At 42.1% G+C, this 21,592-nt stretch overlaps 1 protein-coding gene across 10 annotated transcripts in view; it reads right to left on the reverse strand.

Moving 5' to 3' along the window:
- Positions 1 to 21,592, reverse strand: part of AOPEP (aminopeptidase O (putative)) — a 404,538-nt gene that overhangs the window by 110,038 nt on the left and 272,908 nt on the right. For all 10 annotated transcript variants that reach the window (XR_010729101.1, XR_010729102.1, XR_010729105.1 and 7 more), the window contains 3 exons: positions 20,446 to 20,548; positions 19,683 to 19,790; positions 8,787 to 8,830 (listed from right to left, as the gene is read on the reverse strand). Coding sequence is in view for 5 of the 10 variants with exons in the window: in XM_066257430.1 (XP_066113527.1) it covers positions 8,787 to 8,830; positions 19,683 to 19,790; positions 20,446 to 20,548 (255 nt within the window). In the remaining 5 variants the exon portion in view is untranslated. The remainder of the gene's footprint in view (positions 1 to 8,786; positions 8,831 to 19,682; positions 19,791 to 20,445; positions 20,549 to 21,592) is intronic.

Here is a 21,592-nt window from a genome sequence, read left to right on the forward strand (position 1 = left end):
AATAATTTCTACTGAAGAGAAGATGTTCAGTGAAGGCCTGCTCTTGTTTGGAATGAATGCAGAACATCCCAACTTGTCTGGTATCCAGGAAGACAAGTCATTTGCTCGGGTCAAGTTCCTGCCCCTGGGCTGGAGCAGCTGTTCAGGCTCTGCAGGTCTAAGGGTCTGCCCTGGTTTAGAGGCACGGGCCTGCGTTCTTCCCTGTCCTTTCATCATGGTGCTCCCCTTTAAGTAGCCTATTCATTTGCTTCCTTTTTAGTCAGAGAGGGACATTCCTGTGTCCAGAGCCCTGGGGCCAAAAGCACTGGTCACCTGACTTTCAAGGGACACTCAGGAAATCTGCAGCAAGAGGCTGGCTATGACCCGAGCTTTACTGTGCTGTGGCACTCCGGGGAAATGGCATTCTTAAACCTTTCTCAACTTGAGGGGAAGACGGAGAATTTAGAAACCAGGTAGGAAAGAGCAGGGTGATGATCAGAGAAAGAAGCACACTGGGTCCACGGTGGAGGTCAAGGGAACCGGGATAAGATATCTTGAAGAGGAGATGTTGGGGGAGGGACTTCACAGCCATCTCCAAGGGATGTTATAGAAGATGGCAAACAGCTGTGTGTATCCCCATGGAGGACTGCGCAGAGGACAGGTGCGTCAAGTCCCTCCAGGGAATTTAGTTTGAAGACACTGCTTTAGGGGTGGCCTGGGAAGGGTTAGGGAGATGGGTGCTGGAAGGTTTTTACTGAGTGAAGTCTAAGTGTTCACAGAGGACTGAGAACAGGCAGAGCCTTCTCTGTGTGGCCGGTATTCGGTGGATGCCTCCTGGGCAAAGGTTCTGTGGAAGGTTGAGGTGGGAAAGCCCAGGGCTCTGCAGTCTGACAGGGACATATGACAACATGAGTCAGAATGCTGCTTGTGCTACTGGAGAGATGTGGGACCTATTTGTGTGGAAGAGGGTCCAACTGCTTCAGGTGGGACAGCCAGAAGGAGGTCCATTAGGGAAGTGTTCTTAAAGAAGGCAAGGCTTGCACTGTCGTGGAGGAGAGCTGTGCTGTCCCAAATGGTGTGGCAGGACCAGTAGAAATAGAAGGAAAGCACCGGCAGGGCAAACAGAGCAGAGGCAGGAGAGCCCAAAGCCACAGTCAGTGCGGTAGAACACAGAGTAAGGTGACAAAGAAAATGAGATGTCCTATGAGAACCCTGAAGTCCTGCCATTGAGCTTGGCTCCATCAAGGAGGCTCTGAAGCAAGGCTACAGAACAGCATGAACAGACTGGAGTCAAGGAAGAATTACTGAGGGAGAAGAGGCTGGTGACAGGAGGACCAAAGAGGAAGCTATGAATGTGTTCAAAGGAGAGGTGATGAGAGGAGGCCTAAATGGAGGTGGCACGCTGGAGATCCAAGTGGAGGGTGCCACTGGCCAGGGCCTGTTGGAGGGGCAAAGATGGCAAAGGTTGAAGACCAAGAGAGAATCTTAAGAGCAGCAAGAGGAAAGCAGTTAGTTACCTACAAATGAGCTCCCATAAAAGGCTGTCAGCTGATTTCTAAACAGAAACTTTGCAGGCCAGCAGGGATTAGCATGAAATATTCAAAGTAATGAAAAGCAAGGACCTACAACCAAGACTACTCTACCCAGCAAAGCTATTGTTTAGAACTAAGTAAGAGCTTCCTAGACAAGAAAGCACTAAAGGAGTTCATCACCACCAAACCAGTATTACAAAAAATGTTAAAGGGTCTTCTTTAAGAAGAATATGAATAATAAAATGGCAATAAATACATATCTATTAATAATTACTGAGTGGATAACAAAACAAGACTCTTTTTTTTTTTTTTTTACAGAGGCAGAGATAGACAGGGACAGACAGACAGGAATGGAGAGAGATGAGAAGCATCAATCATCAGTTTCTCATTGCACGTTGAGACTTCTTAGTTGTTCATTGATTGCTTTCTCACATGTGCTTTGACCGCGGGCCTTCAGCAGACCGAGTAACCCACTGCTGGAGCCAGCGACCTTGGGTCTAAGCTGGTGAGCTCTTTGCTCAAGCCAGATGAGCTCGCGCTCAAGCTGGCGAACTCGGGGTATCGAACCTGGGTCCTCCCGTATCCCAGTCCGACGCTCTATCCACTGCGCCACCACCTGGTCAGGCCGAAAACAAGACTCTTACATATGCTGTTTACAAGAGATTCACTCCAGATAGAAGGACTGAAAGTAAAGGAATGGAAAATATATTTCATTAAAATTGAAATAGGACAAAAAAACAACTGGAGTAGGAATACTTACACCGACAAAAGAGAATTTAAAAGAGGCTATAACAGACTAATTTTTAAGAATTAAAAAAAGGCTGTAACAAGAGACAAAGAAGGACCCAGCAATTCCACTTCTGGGTATTTATCCAAAGAAACCCAAAATCCCAAATTGAAAAGACGTATATCCATATGTTTACTGCAGCATTATTTACAATAGCCAAGATATGGCAGAAACCTAAGTGTCTATCAATAGATGAGTGGATAGAGAAGAAGTGGTGCATATATACAATGGAACACGGTTCAGCCATAAAAAAGAATGAGATCTAGCCATCTGCAACAACATGGATGGACCTAGAGGGTGTTGTGCTGAGAGAAATAAGTCAGAGAAAGACAAATGCCAGATGATTTCACTTACATGCGGAATCTAAAACACAAAATAACAAACAAGCAGAACAGAAACAGATCCACAGATACAGAGAACAGTTTGATGGTTGCCAGATGACAGGGGGTTGAGAGGATGGTGAAAAAGGTGAAGGGATTTAGAAGTACAAATCAGTAGTTACAAGAGAGTCGTGGGGATGAAAAGCACAACATAGGAAATATAGTCAATAATATTGTAATAACTATACATGATGTCAGAAGGGTACTAGATTTATTGGGGTGATCACGTCATAAGTTATATAAATGTCTAAACCCTGGGTTGCACACCTGAAACTGATCTAATATTGTACATCAACTGAAATTTAAAAATAAAAATTATTTTTTTAAAAAAGGTGTAGCTATTGCTTTTTAAACTACAGGTAAAAATCTCATTTAAACTTTACAGTATTTGTGCAAGACGAGTATTACGATCAGGTGTAGCTGTGCTGATGCATCGCACTGGGATGTACAGTGCAGATAAGCCTGCTCCAAACAACGCAGACCCCTCCTTCTTGCCCCCATCTCTCTGGCTGAAGGTGGCCCGGCCCTGCCGCAGTTGCCCTGTTTGTCTACCCCTGGGTTAGAGTTCTGAAAAGATGGGGAAACCCTTGGGAGGGGCAAATGTGAAGGCAGGGGAGTTCATCATTCAGCTGCACCCAGGAGCAAAAGACACTCCCCCGTGAGGGAAGAGAACATGTGTTTTCAGATCACTCTCCTTTGGAAAGGTTCAAAGCATCTTATAACCATTATGACTTCATTCCTCGTAATATCCTTGTGAAGTGGGTGTCAATTGTTGTGCGTCTTTCTAGCAGATGGAGCAACTGCAGCATGAGGAGACTGGCTAACGTCAACCCCGACAAAGGACAGAAGACAAGACTGGTTTCTAGACTCCCAGTTTTGGTGCAGACATCACGCTGCACCGTGCCCGTCTGCAGACTGCTAACGTGGAACAAGGTCTTAAACTCTGAGAAGGTGAAAGTGTTAACTCCAGCTGCTAAAAAAATTTTTTTAGGTACTATAAATGGCCTTACCTCCCAAGTAAATTATGAGAGACTGTGGAAATGCTTAATATTTATGGGAGAAAAGGACTATATATTTTAGGGGGAAAATTAAATATGCATATAGTCTTTGCTTTTGGATCCCAACTACTGAGATGACAGTGTGGGTGAATTTTTGAGTTTGGACATGAATACACAGCAGTGGTAAAGCTGAAAGCTGACTTTTCAAATCAGGACACTCAGAGTCCAAGCCAAAGGTGAGTGTGAGTGTTTCCCCCAAGAGCATGTGTCTTGAATTATCACAACAGACAAGCAGAAACATCTCCCCTTCACTGGAACCCAGGACTTACAGGAATTATTCTTCTGTACATCTGATCACTATGAAAATTGATTTTCTACATATATATAAAAGCACACAGACCACCTCGGCTGCACGCCCTCCATATCTGTGCCTGGGAGGGGGCACTACGGCATCCTGACTGAAGTCCACCCTCTGGCTGCAGAGGTCCCTTTGCTGGGCTCCTACATCCTGGAAGCCAACTGCATTTCAGAGGGCCACCATCACTAGTCCTTGTGAGCTATCAATGTGGTCGTGTGTAGTTTACTGTAGCAGAGGAGAGAATATGCTAGACACTCTGGCATAAGCTGGTGAGAAGCCACAAAATGAGCAACTCTTCTTCTCTCTGTGATGTTAAAGTGCACAGACCTTGGCTCATGTGAAAATGGCACTGCATGTGCCATAGGCTCATCCAGCTGATATCTGAAGGCGGAGTGATGAGGATGGAGAGCAGGGTGTCAGCTACATCTGCTCCTTGTGCCTACCAACTTACTGATCAGGAGAAATGTCTTAATCATTCCTTACTCTCTTCTTCAGCCTCTTGACAGTCTAAAGATCATGCTCTACCCACATCCCTGAAGGAAAGCACAGGGCCCAGCAACTTCCATGTGATCAAAAGGACAGATGGAAAGACTGCCGGGAGTGCGGGAGCTAGACGGAGGAGGGCTTTGGGGACTTCAGTCTCGGGTCTGAAGCAGAACATGCTCTTGTTCTGGAACGCAACTACCTTCTGTATTGGTTCTAAATTTTGAATGTACTCTTTACATGTGGATACAAGTCATGTACATCTCAAAGTTTTACACATGCTTATTTATTTTCTTGATCAAAACAAGCCATTTGTGCTTGGGTAGATAGATAATGAAGGCTGCTGACTTAACATTTATAAAACAAGTACTCCCTACCTCCATGGGGGAGGAAAAGTACTGAACTAAAACCACACATGAACATGCACACACAAACACAGTCATTGACGAGCAAAGGAAGAACTGGTAGCTGTCAATACTGCTGGCGTATCGGGGGCAGGGTACACTGGACAATGGACTCGCCAGGGTGCTCTTCGCCACAGAAGGCAGTCCCAGGATTTGTCTGGATTTCCTCCTAGGCACTTCCAGCTTTCCCTTCCCTTAGTCTCTTAAACGTCAGCATTTAAACAGAGACTTCTCACTGACAATGTCTAAAACACAGCTCGTCATCTCCCTGCTTCCACTCTCAAACATCCCTCTGCACCACACCAACTCCCCGGATGAAACAGGGCCCAGATTTTCAAGCAAGACATCAGTGCAATGGAGTGGGTGGCCAAGGAGGAAAGGGCAGGCTCATGTCAGACTCTGCCATTCAAAGTTCACAACCCATCACCCAAGGCTCATCTCTGGAATCTCTCCAATTGCTTGTTACTCCCAAACCCCACTGCCCCACCACCACGCCTGCCCTGGTTCCGCTCCAGATCTCTTAAGTGAACTGTTGTACTGGTTTCTAGTTGGTCTCCTGCCTTCTAGTTCTCCCTACCCCCACCTATATCTCCCACACACAACCCCCCCCCCCCAGACAACATTTCCAATCTGAGGATGGCCCTCCCCTACTTACAACCTTCAGTGCTACTTCTTGGCCCACAGGTTGGTGAGGACTGATAAGAACTCTCTCCTGTGCCCCAGGCTGAGACACTCCCCAGAGCTCTCCCTACTCTGAGTCATAGTGATTGGCTTCCCGTGTATTGTCAGCAGTAAGCTAGGAGCTCCCTGGGGCTGGGCATGGAATGTATTCCTTTCTGTCCCCTAGTGTCCAGCTGAAAGCCTGGCATAGGAGGCGCTCAACAGAGAATGTTAAATGAATCAAAGCAAGAGAACAATGCAAATGCAGTGTGACAGAGGGTGCCAACCCTCGAACACTGGCTGGCTGGTCTACTCTGAAAAAACCTTGCCCTGCTCAGAATGTCTCACATGCCAAACAGATGTGCCCGAGGGTCATTTTGCAGCAGGCCCAAAGATTAGAGGTTCCAGGGATAGGTGTGGGGCCTCTGGAGGCCTGGGTAAAATTGGTACAATATGCTGCCTAGGTAGAAGGGTACACAGTCTGTTTCAATAGCTGGATTAGATTCTGAGATTAGTCAGCAGGAAAAAAAGTGTTTGAGTTTCAAAAAGTAGTCCAGTACACTTGCTGAAATAAGGTTCACTGTAGGAAAGAAACTGACTTCACTTTTAAAAAGAAATTTTAAAAGAAGCTTAAACCCACTAGCCAAAACATGATCCTCACTGGGAGAGGTATCCTCTCAAAGGGGTAAGAAGGTTGGTGGCTGGTGGCCACCATTAAATCATGACAAAAGTCTCTTTGTGGGCCCACAGGTGTTACCCCAACAAATAGCCACAATGATAAAATCCAGGACTCCCAGAACAAGAGGGTTCAGGGGCATCCAAATGAACTCATAACCTTCTCAGGAAGAGGATAAAAAGAGAGAAGACTTCCCAAACTAAAAATGTACTTGTTGTTACCCTGAAAATTACTACATTGCACCCTATGAAGTTCTTCTGAAAGAATGTATAGTTATTACTCAGAAATAAACTTTGGTAACAGGAGGCAATACACCATTTCTATTGGTTTTATTCTCTTTTTTTCCTGCATTAGTTATGAAGGAGAGCACTCCATTCAGAGGACCTGAAAAGTTATTCCAGGGCAAGTACAAAAGAAAAGGGGAAAAAAATATCTTGCAGGTAAAAGCTATTGTTTTTGACCTTAGGAATAACGACCACATCTGATATAATTTTTACATGAAGAAAACCCTTATTGTAAATGTGAAACATTGAGACTTTCCAAAACAAGCCACACTTCCTCCAAGCAGCCTCTGAGAAAGCTAACTATCTTGGCCAATGACCACAGTCCCATGAGTCTCCCTGGATGAGACTTTCTTCAGCATCAAAGGCATGAACAGAAAGAGGAAGAAACTAAGGAATTTAACAATAATATGACCATGTTAATTCTGTATGGTGTACTAATTTTCTTTATGTGCCTGTGTTCCCACCTGACTAAAAAAAATAAATAAAAAGAGCCTAACAATAGCAATTCTAACCGAAGCAGCAAGAATTGGAGGTAGAAGGTGGAAGATAAAAGAAAAAAAATCTCCCCGTCCTCATGGCCCCTGGATGCTCCCCCGAATTTTACATCATCTCCTGGTAGCATAAACCCTGAAACTCTACACTTCAGACCCCTGGATTAGGCTGCCTATACAACAGGCTCATCGATAGGGTGGTGTCTGGCCTTGTGTGAATCTAAGTTAATGTCTGTGTGAAAGAATTCATTTTTCCACATCTGGAAACCTGCTCTGAGCATAAAAGCATGGCTAAAACTGTGGGTCAGAAAGGAGAGTAATGTTGGCTCTTCTTGAAAGAAATGTTTAATTTTTCAAGATGCTCCCTTTAATGTTTGAATACCAATGTTGCTGTTAGAAATTATATTTCAGGATGTTCACCTTTAGTGCCTAAGTTAGGGTAGGAAATTAGAAAGAAAGTGTTGGAATGAATGGAGAGCAAACTTTGATGTAGGTGTTAAACCTCCCCCAGGAGTCCCGGAGGTGGTTGGCCAGACAAGAACTGCGTATCTCCAAGCAGAGGGCCGCCTCCCTTTCCAGAGCGAGCCCATGCCACAAAGTGACGGGTAAGAAACAGGGACAAAAACACAATGCACCAGAAAGTGCTGCAGTAACCTCCCAAGAAGTGTTGGCTTATAATAACCATGATGATGATGATGATGAAGACAGAGAAAAAGGAGATGGAGGAAAGCTGTAATGAGGATCGAATGACCTCTTGTATGGAGATCTGAATACGGACCTGATGCACAGAAGTTGATTATTGCTATAACAATATCAGTCAGTATTTGAGCACCTACCTTTCATCTGTGTTATCCCTTTTAGCCCCCTGTGAAATGCTGCCAAAGAGAGCAGAAAACTGGAATTTGGAAGGATGAGGCGACCTGCTCTGAATGCTGTACACGTGAAGGGGCAGAGCTGGCCCTAGAACTTTGATAAGCCTGACTTCAAATCCCAGGCTCTTACTCCCAGCAACATTTTCACCTTCGATTACACAGCATTTCCTCATATTGTCATGTTAACTATAGTCTCCTTAACATTTAGAACTTCCTTCTCTTCCATTCTTTTCCACAGCAGCTGAGGCCACAGTGTCCTGGTTTGCCACATATACCACTTTGGGGGCTCCTGACTCTGGGGCTCCCTGCTGTGTCCAGTCACTCCCAATATCCACACAGGCCCATTTCTAAGTTTGGTTGATCCTCTTAGGGCTTCTGCTGGCTAGGCTGGGTCCCTGCCTCTATTAAGAGAGGAACATTGAACTTTCTTGCTTTAATAAGCCAAATAGCCCTGGCCGGTTGGCTTAGCGGTAGAGCGTCAGCCCCATGTGTGGATGTCCCGGGTTTGATTCCCAGCCAGAGCACAGGGCAGAAGCACCATCTGCTTCTCCACCCTTCCCCCTCTCCTTTCTCTCTCTCTTTTCCCCTCCTGCAGCCAAGGCTCAATTGGAGCAAAGTTGGCCCGGGCGCTGGGGATGGCTCCATGGCCTCCACCTCAGGCGCTAGAATGGCTACAGCTGCAGCGGAGAAACAGCCCCAGATGGGCAGAGCATCACCCCTTTGTGGGCATGCTCGGTGGATCCCAATCTCATGCATGCAGGAGTCTGTCTCTCTACCTCCCTGCTTCTCACTTCAGAGAAAAAAAAAAAAGTCAAACAATAACAGGGTTATTTTTATCATTAAAAGCAAAACTGGGCTCTTGATTCCTAGATTGGTCCTTACCTTTTTTCTTCTGGGATGTTCTCCAGCAGCATTTGAAGAAAATCCTGGAATAAGAAAAAAGCAAAGCATTAAGATGCCCATCAGGACATACCTGGCAGGGGCTGTGCCAGAGACCGAGCCCCAGCTGCTGACAGCTCGCCTGCGAGAAGCTCGACCTCTGCTGCGCTACGACACTCCAGAGACTCAATATTAATCCACCAGGGCTTCAACCCAGCCAAAGAGATTTGTTTTGGAAAAACCACACACAAATTGAAAAGTATAATGTTTGCTATTTTGACTAAAACCAACAGTTTACTTTATTTTGTGTTTTGACTATATGGCTGGCCACAGTATAAAGCACTGCCCCTCTCTACTTAACCAGGTTCTCCTTCTCATGAGCTTTCCCTCCACATCCTGCTAGGTACTGAACAACCTCAACCTGAGGCTGGAGACTCACTTGCAACATTTTTGCATTGCTCCACAGACAGAGAGAGACAGAAAGCAACACGATTAATAATGCCCTAGTGGAAGAACAAAGACACCACAATGCCAAAAATGGTTCACGGTTCCCTGCCTCCATCTGTAGCCTCTCCTACTGCTACTGTGCAAAGTTCTCAATTCTTTGACATTTAGGATGTTTCAATAATAGATTTTTTTAACCTAAAAATCATGACTTACACACACTCATTGTTTCCTTTATTGTGGAAAATTTCAAACACATTCAAAAGCAGACAAAAGAGTACGATTAACCTTCACACACTCCCATTAACCACGGCCAATCCGCCCCATCCACTTATCTGCCTCGTGTGTGATTTAGAAGTGAACCCCAAACATCATACAATTTTATCAACCAGTGTTTCAGTAGCCATCTCTAAAAGACAAGGACTATTTAAAAACATAACCACACTACTAGAGTACCTAAAAAAAAATCACATACAAATATTCAAAATCACACCTATATTTAATGCACCTTGAATATTGTGACCAATCTTATCAGAGCATTTGATTCTGGAATCCTGATTTGGTCTCAACTAGGTCAGATAAAATATGGAATACCCAGTTAAACTGGGTCATACTTACACGAAGAAAAGTACTTCTTGCTTATCTGAAATTAAAATTTAACTGGGTGTTGTACATTTTTATTTGAAATATTAGCGTTAAACCTCTGTTATCATCTGTAGATTTGATAAGATACATTTTGGAAAAATACAGAACAGGAAACAAACAAGAACAATGTAACAAACATGAAACAAACAAGAACTACATGATCTACACATGTAGTTTTTCTTTTAGTAAACTGGAAATCTTTTTTAAAACAGGTCCTTTCAAGAAAGTGCATGTGTGTAAGCGCTGATGACCAACTAGGACACAGCCAAAGGAGAGTCCCTCCAGACGGAAGCCCCGCCTCCACCCAGAGCCACGCCTACCCACCTAGGGGCGCAGGGCTCCTAGGTGATCCACCCACAGAGTGAGAGGGAAGCAGCATCTCAGGCCTTTGGATTACAAACAGATGGAATCAAAGGAGTGGAAATCTGCAAACAATTTGTGTGACAAGGTGCTCTTTTTCTATCATCGCACAAGGCATAGCCATCACTGAACTGGTGAAGCCAGCTCATCCTTTTTATTAGTTTACAGGTGCCTAGGTCTTTTCTTCCAGAGGCAAAGTCTTCCTACGAAGGGCAGGAATGAAAAATTTATTTCCTGCAACCCCTGTTCTCCTTCTAAGACTTTGCCTCGCCCAAAATAAATGGTACAAAGAATACCAATTAATATTAAAAGCATGTACCATGCAATCAAAATGGAAGGAGATACCCCAGAGAGAATTATGCCTATACCTGAAGTCCTCCCTTGTACCTGCAGTGATACAATACATGGAGAAAAATACCAGGGAAAAGAGGAGCAATATTTAGAATGTAAAGAATTATTTTTGCTTGAGGTTTTTAAAGTCATTATTTTTTTATTTTAATAATTATAAATGTGTTGAATTAGAAATTAATTTATCACAACTGACTTATTAACAGATGACTTTACAGGTCATCGGCTGAATGGCAGTATTAGTACTCCTTAAAAATCCAAGTATATTATCTCTGTAGAGCCGGTATCAACTTATCCTATATTTGTCCAGTAATTTATGCTCAGTTATATTGGGGGGGGGATTACATTAACTCAAAGGCAAGGGAGAGAACTTAATTGTATGAGAAACAGGAAAAGCAGAGTTATCCTTAATTCTGTCCTTTTGCGTTTTCCAGTTACAGTTGGATCTTTCTTTCTTTATAGGACTGCAGAGCACAATGTTCCAGAGATTTTAGTGAAAACAGGAAAAGTAAATTAGGTCCCCAAGAAACCATGCTCCTCTCACTGACCACCAATGAAAGAGGTGCCCCTTCCGGAAGTGTGGCAGGGCCGAATAAATGGTGGGCCATAGTTTGGGGACCCCCTGGCTAAGTGAATGCTTGTCTACAGTGCTAGGTGCTCTTCTGTCTTGGGACCCACCCAATCCAAGATGACATGTGGCTGCCTCCAGGCACTCACTGTACCATCTATCAGTGGGATCAGCCCAGCTGGCCCTTCTTACTCCTTTCATAGACATAATCTTTAACCATAAAATGCTAGTTTTCCTGGTTTTTTTCTTTCTTTCTTTCTTTCTTTCTTTTTTTTTTTTTTGTAAACTGGCATACACCCTGCAGTGGTCTCATCACAGCTGCTTTTCCCCACTCTCTGTAACAGAATGACATTAAAAAAATAAAAAAGATGTCTCCTATGATTATTCCTTCCCTCACTATCTCTTTTCAAACCTTTCATTCATCTTCACTCTTCCCTTCAGCATATTGGCTTTTTTTTTTTAAAAGGGAACTTACAAATGGTAATTGGACAAGCAGGGCTTTCGTTCAAGCTGATTCTAGGGTCACGGACAGGATTTAGAACACTGCCGTTGACCTAGGATCATAGACATAGTCAGCTAGCAACAAAGTCACCTCTACGGTATGCCTGAAAAAAAAAATGAACGACAACAAAAACCCTGCTGTTTTGACAGTGGGCTGAGATGAAATCTTATCTAGATCCCTGGCAACTGTCACAAGCCTATACCCCAGGCAAAAAATGCATTCTTTAAAAAATTTCAGTCAGTCCCAGACAGCTTATTTTGATTAATATCTAACAACACTAAATTAAGCATTATGATTAAAAAGAAAACTACACTGATTTTGGCATATGGCTAATTTGGTAATCACTTTTTAGTCCTGGTGAAAATATTCAATAAAAAGCAGGTGCATGTAGATTCTGCTGGATAAATTGGCATTGGCTTGATAATTATGCAGGATTAGTGATTTCTGTCAGATGTTTTATGAATAATTACCACGGTCATGGGGAAGGAATGTAGGAGCGGCAAAACAAGCAATGAAAACACTGAAGGACAGTGCAGGCGGGGCAGGAACTGAGAAGAAAGGAAACGGGCAGGAAGAAGTCACGGTCAAGCTCAAGAAGGCAGATCTAATTGGGGCTGGAAAGATGATAATACTGAAATGCTGGACAGGTGGGCTGTTCAGAAGCTGAAAAATTAGGAAGTAAATTGGAAAAAGAAGAAATTGAACTTCTGAGTAAAGAAACTGGATCATAGCCTTCCTCATCAGTATTATTAATATTATAAATATTATAAATAAAATTACTTAGCAATATAAACAAAAACACAATTCATTTAAACAATCAGAAAAAACTCCACCAGCGGCATTCATACAAGGAAAGAACATCTGGTGGCATGAGCGTCAGAGACATGGAAAGAAATATAAGATGGCAACATGGCTTCCAGCCCGCCTTCTCTACGACCTCCCACCTAGTGTTCAGCAGTAGTTAGGCTGGCGAATTGTCCAAGCCTGCAAATTCTCACATATACCCACACAGTTGGAAAGAAACAGTAATATCTTTATCCTTCCTCTTTTTCTTTTTTTTTCTTTTTGACTGGGAGGGAGTGGCAATGTTTGCTGAAGGAAGGTGAGTAATGCTACCTGGGAAATAAACAACTGAGGCCGACGCTGATGAACTGTACAGGTTTTGGAGCGCCACGCTGAATTAGTGGAACAGTGTCAACTGAGGGACTAGCTGCTGTGGGGAAAAGCTACGCCCAAATTAGGTAAAGAGAATCTTGGCTGGGGACATTTACCAAAATTTCAAGAGTTAGACGAGCCAAGTTCTCATAACAAAGGCTGCATACAGCTCCGTGGAGCTCTTCTCTTCTGCCCCTCCACACATAATGTCCAAGCTTCAAACTGCAGCACAGAGAGGAAAAAACATGCCTAAAAAGAGTTGGGAGAGAAATCAAGGATAATATTCCAATACATATGAGAATAAATGAAAGGTCAAAATAGTGCTACTGATGCTGAGAATGAACAAGAAGTATGGCAGAAATAAAAAGGACAGAGATAAAAAGCATAACATAAAGACAAAGAACCCAATCTTGAATAAAACAGGAACAGAAGAAAATTCTCCATGAATCCATTAACTACAAAATAATCACAAGATCGTAATAAGAACATAAATTCAGTGAAATAAAAGCACAAAGACAAGATCACAAAACAATAAAATTAGATGAAAAGAGAGATTTCAAAGCAAAGGAAATAAATTAAGGACAAAAATAATGCCAGTGCTGGAGCATTAATAAAATAAAAACAGCAAAAAAAACCCAACACACACACACATTAAAGAAAAAAACCACAATAATAATGGTATACAGGCCATCCCTAGGTTATGAACAAGATAGGTTCTGTAGGTTTGTTCTTAAGTTGAATGTGTATATAAATTAGTACAAGTACATTTACCTATTAAATGCAACTTAGACAAGTGTTTGTCTTAACATAGTATTCATTTTACCTCTCTGTGTATGTAAATACTTAAACATTTTCACATACAACCTTAATCTTGGATGATGCAGAAGACGATGGAATTGTTGGAGAGGGTAGGACTGGTGTTAGAGAGTCAGGGTTTGATTCTGCTGCTAGAGTCTCAGTATCTTGAAGTAGGCATGGAGGGCGGTTTGTACAGAGTTTTTATTTTTCTCATCATAAATGGCCCTGTAGCATCTCAGGCCTTCGGTAACTGCACGGTAAACTTTGGTGAACTTCTCTGTGTCAGGGTCTTTTCCTCTAACTTTGCTATTCCTGCTTTGATGAGAAGAAAAGCATCAGCTAACTCTTTTGTAGTAAATTATTTCAGAGTTCTGGAGTTTGTAGGTCCCTGTTTTCTTCCCTAAACACTATCATCTGCTGCTCTAGTTCCATAAGGTCTTCATTGGTCAGTTCTTTGTCATGGGAGTCGGGTAACTCTATGATATCATGTTCACTGATATCCACCTGTAGTTGATTGCCAATAGTACTTGTGGCAATCCATTTGTAAGTATGACTTGTACGTAAGTTGGATGTTGGTAACTTGGGAATGTACTATAGTAACATAAATAATAAAAGTAATAGTTCTGCTTGAGCTAAACTATGCTATGAAAAACAAAAGGACAAAAGCAATTAGAAAATAACAACTATGAAGGACAAAGATGATATGACATAAGGATAACTGGTCAATTGTAAGAAAAAAAAAGAGAAAGTTTTCAAAGATACAATTAAGACAATTTCCCTGAAAGAATGAAAAATAAATTGATACAGACTGATGGACATCAAGTCATTTTCTGATGAAATATTTTTATCTGACATTAAATGTCAAAGATAAATTAAGAACTCTTCTGTTATCTGAGTGTTATAAAGAAGGAAAAGTAGTCTGACTTCAAAAGCTTCAAGAGCAGTATTTAATACCAGAAGGCAGTTGAGCAATATCCACAAAGTTCTGAGAAAATTAAATGCAACCCAAGAATATTATACCCAGCCAGTTTATAATTCAAATGTAAAGGTAACAAGCAAATATTCTCAAGCACATAAGAACTCAGACATCACAGAACTAGTGATTCTGCAAGTTGAATATCAATCTGATAAAAAAAATTCAGTCAACAAAAAGTTGAATTAAATACAGCATGTGTGAATATAGAAGTATGGTTAAATGACTGGTAGTGAATACTGAAATCCGTTAAATACAGAGCTAAGCCCTGGCCGGTTGGCTCAGCGGTAGAGCGTCGGCCTAGCATGCGGAGGACCCGGGTTCGATTCCTGGCCAGGGCACACAGGAGAAGCGCCCATTTGCTTCTCCACCCCTCCGCCGCGCTTTCCTCTCTGTCTCTCTCTTCCCCTCCCGCAGCCAAGGCTCCATTGGAGCAAAGATGGCCCGGGCGCTGGGGATGGCTCTGTGGCCTCTCCCTCAGGCGCTAGAGTGGCTCTGGTCGCAATATGGCGATGCCCAGGATGGGCAGAGCATCGCCCCCTGGTGGGCAGAGCGTCGCCCCTGGTGGGCGTGCCGGGTGGATCCCGGTCGGGCGCATGCGGGAGTCTGTCTGACTGTCTCTCCCCGTTTCCAGCTTCAGGAAAAAAAAAAAAAAAAAAAAAAAAATACAGAGCTAAGATTATGAACAACTATGAAGATCAAGGCTACAGTACATACTATAATTAATATGAATCTTAACAATGCAAATATATTAATTAAGAAATATTTAGAATTGGAGGAAAAGTAGTAAAAGTACATAATTACTAGTTTCCTCATCTTTTACAAAAGTGAATAAACTGAGGCTTCCAAAAAATAAAATATATCGCTAAAGAGAAAAAAAAAATAACAATTTCAACCTCTAAAGATTGTTGTGTAATTGTTTTTTAACCACAAAAGAATCTTTTAGGAAACAACCTCTCTTACATTTATATGAAGTTCATAAAAGCCCTTTATATTCACTGTACTTTCTTTTTCATTTTTTAAATTTAAGTAAAATAAAATTTAAAACATTTCATTTCAAAGCACATAAAATATCTTATTTTTTTAAAAATCATTTCTAAATATATCTTTATATCTATACATAATTGTATACACACATATACATTACATACACATAGAGACACAGATCCCTGCAATATATCATATATGACACATGGAGAAAGAGAAATACAGAGTGCAATTTTTGGAATGAGTTTACTTAGTATGAATTTTAGGACTTTATGTGTGGTGAGGTTTTGAATGACATTTTATATTCTTCTTTGTACTTTTCTGTATTGCTAGAATTTTTAAAAAACTAAATATGGCCTGACCTGTGGTGGCACAGTGGATAAAGCGTTGACCTGAAACACTGAGGTCACTGGTTCGAAACCCTGGATTTTCCCATATCAAAGCACATGCGGCAAACAACTACTACTGCTTCCTGCTTTCCCCATCTCTTTCTCTCTTCTGTCTCTCTCCTCTCTTTAAAAATCAATAAATTAGGCCCTGGCCGGTTGGCTCAGCAGTAGAACGTCGGCCTGGCGTGCGGGGGACCCGGGTTCAATTCCTGGCCAGGGCACATAGGAGAAGCGCCCATTTGCTTCTCCACTCCCCCCTCCTTCCTCTCTGTCTCTCTCTTCCCCTCCCGCAGCCGAGGCTCCATTGGAGCAAAGATGGCCCGGGCACTGGGGATGGCTCCTTAGCCTCTGCCCCAGGCACTAGAGTGGCTCTGGTCTCAGCAGAGCGATGCCCCGGAGGGGCAGAGCATCGCCCCCTGGTGGGCAGAGCGTCGCCCCTGGTGGGTGTGCCGGGTGGATCCCGGTCGGGCGCATGCGGGAGTCTGTCTGACTGTCTCTCCCCGTTTCCAGCTTCAGAAAAATACAAAAAAAAAAAAAAATCAATAAATTAAAAATAAAATAAAAATAGAGTTAGAGATTTAAAAACAAACAAACAAAAAAACTAAATATGTGTTGCCCTGGCTGGTTGGCTCAGTGGTAGAGCATCAACCCAGTGTGTGGAAGTCTCAGGTTCGATTCTGGCCAGGGCACACAGGAGAAGCGCCCATCTGTTTCTCTATCCCTCTTCCTCTTGCTTCTCTCTCTCTCTCTCTCTCTCTTCTCCTCCCCTCCTGCAGTCTGACTTGACTGGAGCAAGTTGGCCCCGAGTGCTGAGGATGGCTCCATGGCCTCCACCTCAGGCGCTAAAGAACCGTGCAGTGGATAGAGCGTCGGACTGGGATGTGGAGGACCCAGGTTTGAGACCCCGAGGTCGCCAGCTTGAGCGCGGGCTCATCTGGTTTGAGCAAAAAGCTCACCAGCTTGGACCTAAGGTCGCTGGCTTGAGCAAGGGGTTACTCGGTCTGCTGTAGCCCCACGGTCAAGGCACATATGAGAAAGCAATCAATGAACAACTAAAGTGTCGCAATGAAAAACTGATGATTGATGCTTCTCATCTCTCTCTGTTCCTGTCTGTCTGTCCCTTTCTATCCCTGTCTCTGTCTCTGTAAAAAAAAAAAAAAAAAAGAATGGCCCCAGTTGCAATGGAGCAAGGGCCCCAGATGGGCAGAGCATCATCTCCTGGTGGCCTTGCAAGGTAGATCCAGGTCAAGTGCATGCAGGAGTCTGTCTTTGCCCACCCTCCTCTCACTAAAAAAATAAAAAATAAATAAAATAACAAGATACTACGTCACACTCACTAGGATGGCTATTATATAAAAAAAAAAATCCCTCCCCCCAGGAAACAACAACTGTTGGTGAGACTGTGAAGAAACTGAAGCCCTTGTATATTGTTGGTGAGAATGTAATATGGTGTAACCAATGTGGAAAACAGTAAGGTAATGTCCCCCCAAAATTGAATTATTATATAATATAGCAATTCCATTTCTGGGAGTAAACCAAAAAACATTGAAAGCAGGAACTCAAAAAGATATTTGTATAGTAATGTTCAAAAGCAGCATTACTCACAAGAGCCAAAAGTTGTAAATAACCCAAGCATCCTTCAGCAGATGAATGGATGAACAAAATGCGCTACACAGTACATACAGTGGAATAGTGAGTCTTAAAAAGGAGAAAATTTCTGACACATGCTTCAAGATGGACGGACCTTGAAGAAATTATGCTAACTGAAATAAGCCAGACACAAAAGGACAAATAATGTATGATGCCCCTTATATGAGGTCCCTAAAGTAGTTAAAGTTACAGAGGCAGAAGGTAGAATGGTGGCTACCAGGGACTGTGGGGAGGGAAAAGTGTGGAGTTATTGTTTAATGGATACAAACTGCGTATGGGAAGATTAAAACATTCTGGATGCATGGGAGTAATGGGTACACAACAACATGAATGCACTTAATGCACTGAACTATATACTATATACTTAAGAATAGTTAAAATGGTAAATGTTATGTATATTTTACCACAGTTTAAAAAGTAAAAATTAAAATAAAGGAAGAATGAAGTACTAATGCATGATACAACATGAACCTTGAAAACATTATGCTGAATAAAAGCACCAGTCACAAAGGCCACATTTGGGGGAGGCAAGAGGTTTATAGTTGTAATACAAATTAGTAATATAATAAATAATAAATAACAATACAAGAGTAACTGTACTCACAACTGTAAACCCGCTTTTGCCCACCCCTATATCATGTGACTCCATTGATATGAACTGTCCAGAATAGGCAAATCCCTGGAGACAGAAAGCAGGTGAGTGGTTGCCAGGGGCTTGGGAGGGTGGAATGGGGAATGACTGCTCACAGACATGAGCCTTCTTCTAAGGTGGTGGAAGCGTTCAGAAATCACATAGCGGTGATGGTGACACGACCTTGTGTATATTTGAAAAGAACCCTGGCTTATATACTTTAAAAGGGTGAATGCAATGATATGTGAATTATATCTCAATATAGCTGTTATAAAAACCAATTAAGCTCTCATTTGAAAGAGATTTAAAAAAAACTGAATGACTTGGTGCAGAGAACACTGGTGTCCCATGGGAAGTTGCAATCATACCCTCAGAAGTCATAGTAGAGACAATAACACTCATTCAACACTGCAGAATCTTGGGGAGAAATGGTTTCCGAAGTAGGAATTTCAGCTAATCATTCAACCAAGCATATGAGACTTCTGAGCCAGTTTTTGAGTTGCCTTCCAAATACATGTTTAGGAAAAGTCCTTCTTTCCTAACTGAAAAAATAAAAAGAATGCAGAGACCAGGAATAGCCATCACACTCATGCTCTTCCCTCCCTGTGTTCAGAGTATACTTGCACATCCTTTACATCTGACAGTGCAGAGGCAATGTGACCCCAAACTGCACATGAGCACAAATGTCAAATATCGCAAGTACCCATCAGTGTAATCTGAGTTGAGGCTGCATCCCTGCTATCAGCTGTGAGCACTGTTTACAGAGCTGCTCCTTCTTTGTTCACTTTCTTATTACTATGTGCAGCCTCTCTGATAGTTTTGAGGTCAAGCTGCCTGAATACTTCCATGGCTCTTGTTGTTAATCTATTGGCTTATCATGTATATGTGGTGTACATATTGTGTGCCAATCATGTATTAAGGACTGATCAAATAAAGAGCGTGCTCTGGTCTTATACATAGAATAGAAGAGATAGGAAAAAACCAAATGACCTTATGTGAAAATATAATTATAAGTAATGGCAACAACAATGAAGGCAATGAAAAAGGCAGAGGGCAGAGAATGACAGGGTGGATGCAGATCTGATTAGCTGGGGTGACTCCGAGCACGTGGCATTCAAGCTGAGACAAAAGGATAAGGAGCCAACCTCAAAAAGATCATTCCAGGAAGAACAGCAGGGCTGTTTGGTTGTGTTTGTTTTTAAGGTAACTTAAGATGCAACTATGCACATCGATGTGTACAGGACAGCTTTGGGTCACAGTCTGTCCTAAAATACAGGGAGATCACCCTCTCTAAAACAACATGTCCCAACGTCCACTTCATTAACTTCCCATTTTTCTTGGGGTATTAAATCGTAAATCTTTCCCCTGCTTTTTTTAATACATTATCTAGTCCCCACATGCTACACCCCCACCGCCTGTATCATGGACTTACCAGGACTCATATATTACCTGGGAAAGAATCAATTGCCCATGAAATGTGTGCACAAATTTTCTTAGAAAAGAAAAATAGGTCTCATCTCCCAGTCTTCTGGCGAGGAACCGCAGAAGGAAATAGCCCTAGAAGAAAGGAAGAAGTAGGAAAAAAAAAAAAAGATGCCTATGGTGGGTTTATCAGAAAAATGCTTAGACAATCAGTCAACTCTAACTCACCCACCAGCACTTTACGCACATCTAGAATGTTTCATCTGATGTGTTCCAAGGTGCCCTTTATATTCTTACCAGTAAGGTTGGGTCTAGAAATTAAGGATGGGCTTCTTTGTTTTTAACTCATCTGGGATTCCCATTCTTGTGTCCCCTGGTTACAGGAAACCCAGATGCCCATCACAAACCAGAGGGCAGCAGCACCTGGCTCCTCCCTCCCTCCACTCTCGGGAAAGGCCTTTACAACTTAAAATACCTCCTTCTTATTCCTGTCTTCCAGCTGGAACCTGGCAGCAATTTTAATCTTCTACCCTTCAAAGTTGACCTGACCCAGGGAGAAGGGAGGTACAGGGCAGGAAGTAGTTCAGATTCCTTTGACTCATGCCTCATTTTGGGGGGATAAAGTGTTTTGATTACTGGACAATCAGATATCTACCCAGTCAAATGTCATTACAATGTTGATGATAGTTTCGTTTTGCCCCACTCATGTTACTAGTCTTTAGTGTTTATGTGTGTAACCTACAAAATGCCACACGGTTATAACCGGCTTCTGCCACTCAGATGCACTTACCTTTAAGTAATGAACCTGCATGAAGACCTTCTCTGGATTGAGCCCATGTTTGATGACAGATGATCCTGAGTCACTCACATGGCCGGTTTTTTCTTTACTGGGTCTAAAATAATGCAGTATTTTTTTTTTAAAGACATTCTTAACTAGTTAGATCACAATATTGTCTTAGTATGTTCAGAGTTAATCAACAGTGTCTTAATTCTATTCATAGTACCAGGTATAATTTAAAACATTTTACTTTATAAACTCGTATACTGAACAAGGAGGGATTTATATTTGGGTTGGCAACCTAAGGTTGGCTACTGCAATATTTTACATCATCTTATCCAAGATTAAAGCTTGCCAGACCCTCAAGGAATCTAAGCTCCTATATGCATTATTCAAGAGCCTATGCACTTCTTTTGGTGGGAATGGTGGACTGAAAACTGCAGTGGAACATGTATCAATAGCTTTACTTGGAAGAGTAAAGAGCTTACATCTTTAAAAAAAATTTTTTTTTAAACCCCAGTGTTATATACACTTCTCTTGATTTGCATTTAGCTATTAAGGCTCCTTTAAGAAATATTTGTTTAACGAACAAGCAAGAGAGAAGCAAACTCATGGACACAGAGAACAAACTGAGAGTCACCAGATAAGAGGAGGATGGGGGAGAGGTGAAGGGATTAGGAAGTACAAACTGGCAGTTACAAAATAGTTAAAGGGACGGAAAGAACAGCTCAGGGAATAGTCAATGATATTGTAATAGCTCTACATTATGTCAGGTGGGGACAAGATTTATTGGCAGAGTCACTTTGTAAGTTATATAAATTTCTAACCACTATACTGTGCAGCCGAGACAAATATATACAACGTTTAATGTCAACTGTAATTGAAAACAATTTTCTTTATTTTAAAAAAGAAATATTTGTACTCTGAAGCCATTTTAGAATCACAAAAACAAAAATTATAGACGCCCATATTTTTAGAACAGGTAGGGACATTCATAACCTCATACTTCAACCTCCTCACTTCATCAATGAGAGAAACTGAGGGACATAGCAATTAAGTCTCCATCAGTGGTCTGGTGGCTTGCTTTGATTTGTGGTGACATTAGTAGTAAAACTAATGTCTCCTTGTTATCCATCATAGTGTCTTCCATTATGCTCTA

The sequence above is a fragment of the Saccopteryx bilineata genome, chromosome 2 (genome assembly GCF_036850765.1).
Source record: "Saccopteryx bilineata isolate mSacBil1 chromosome 2, mSacBil1_pri_phased_curated, whole genome shotgun sequence".
NCBI lineage: Eukaryota > Metazoa > Chordata > Mammalia > Chiroptera > Emballonuridae > Saccopteryx > Saccopteryx bilineata.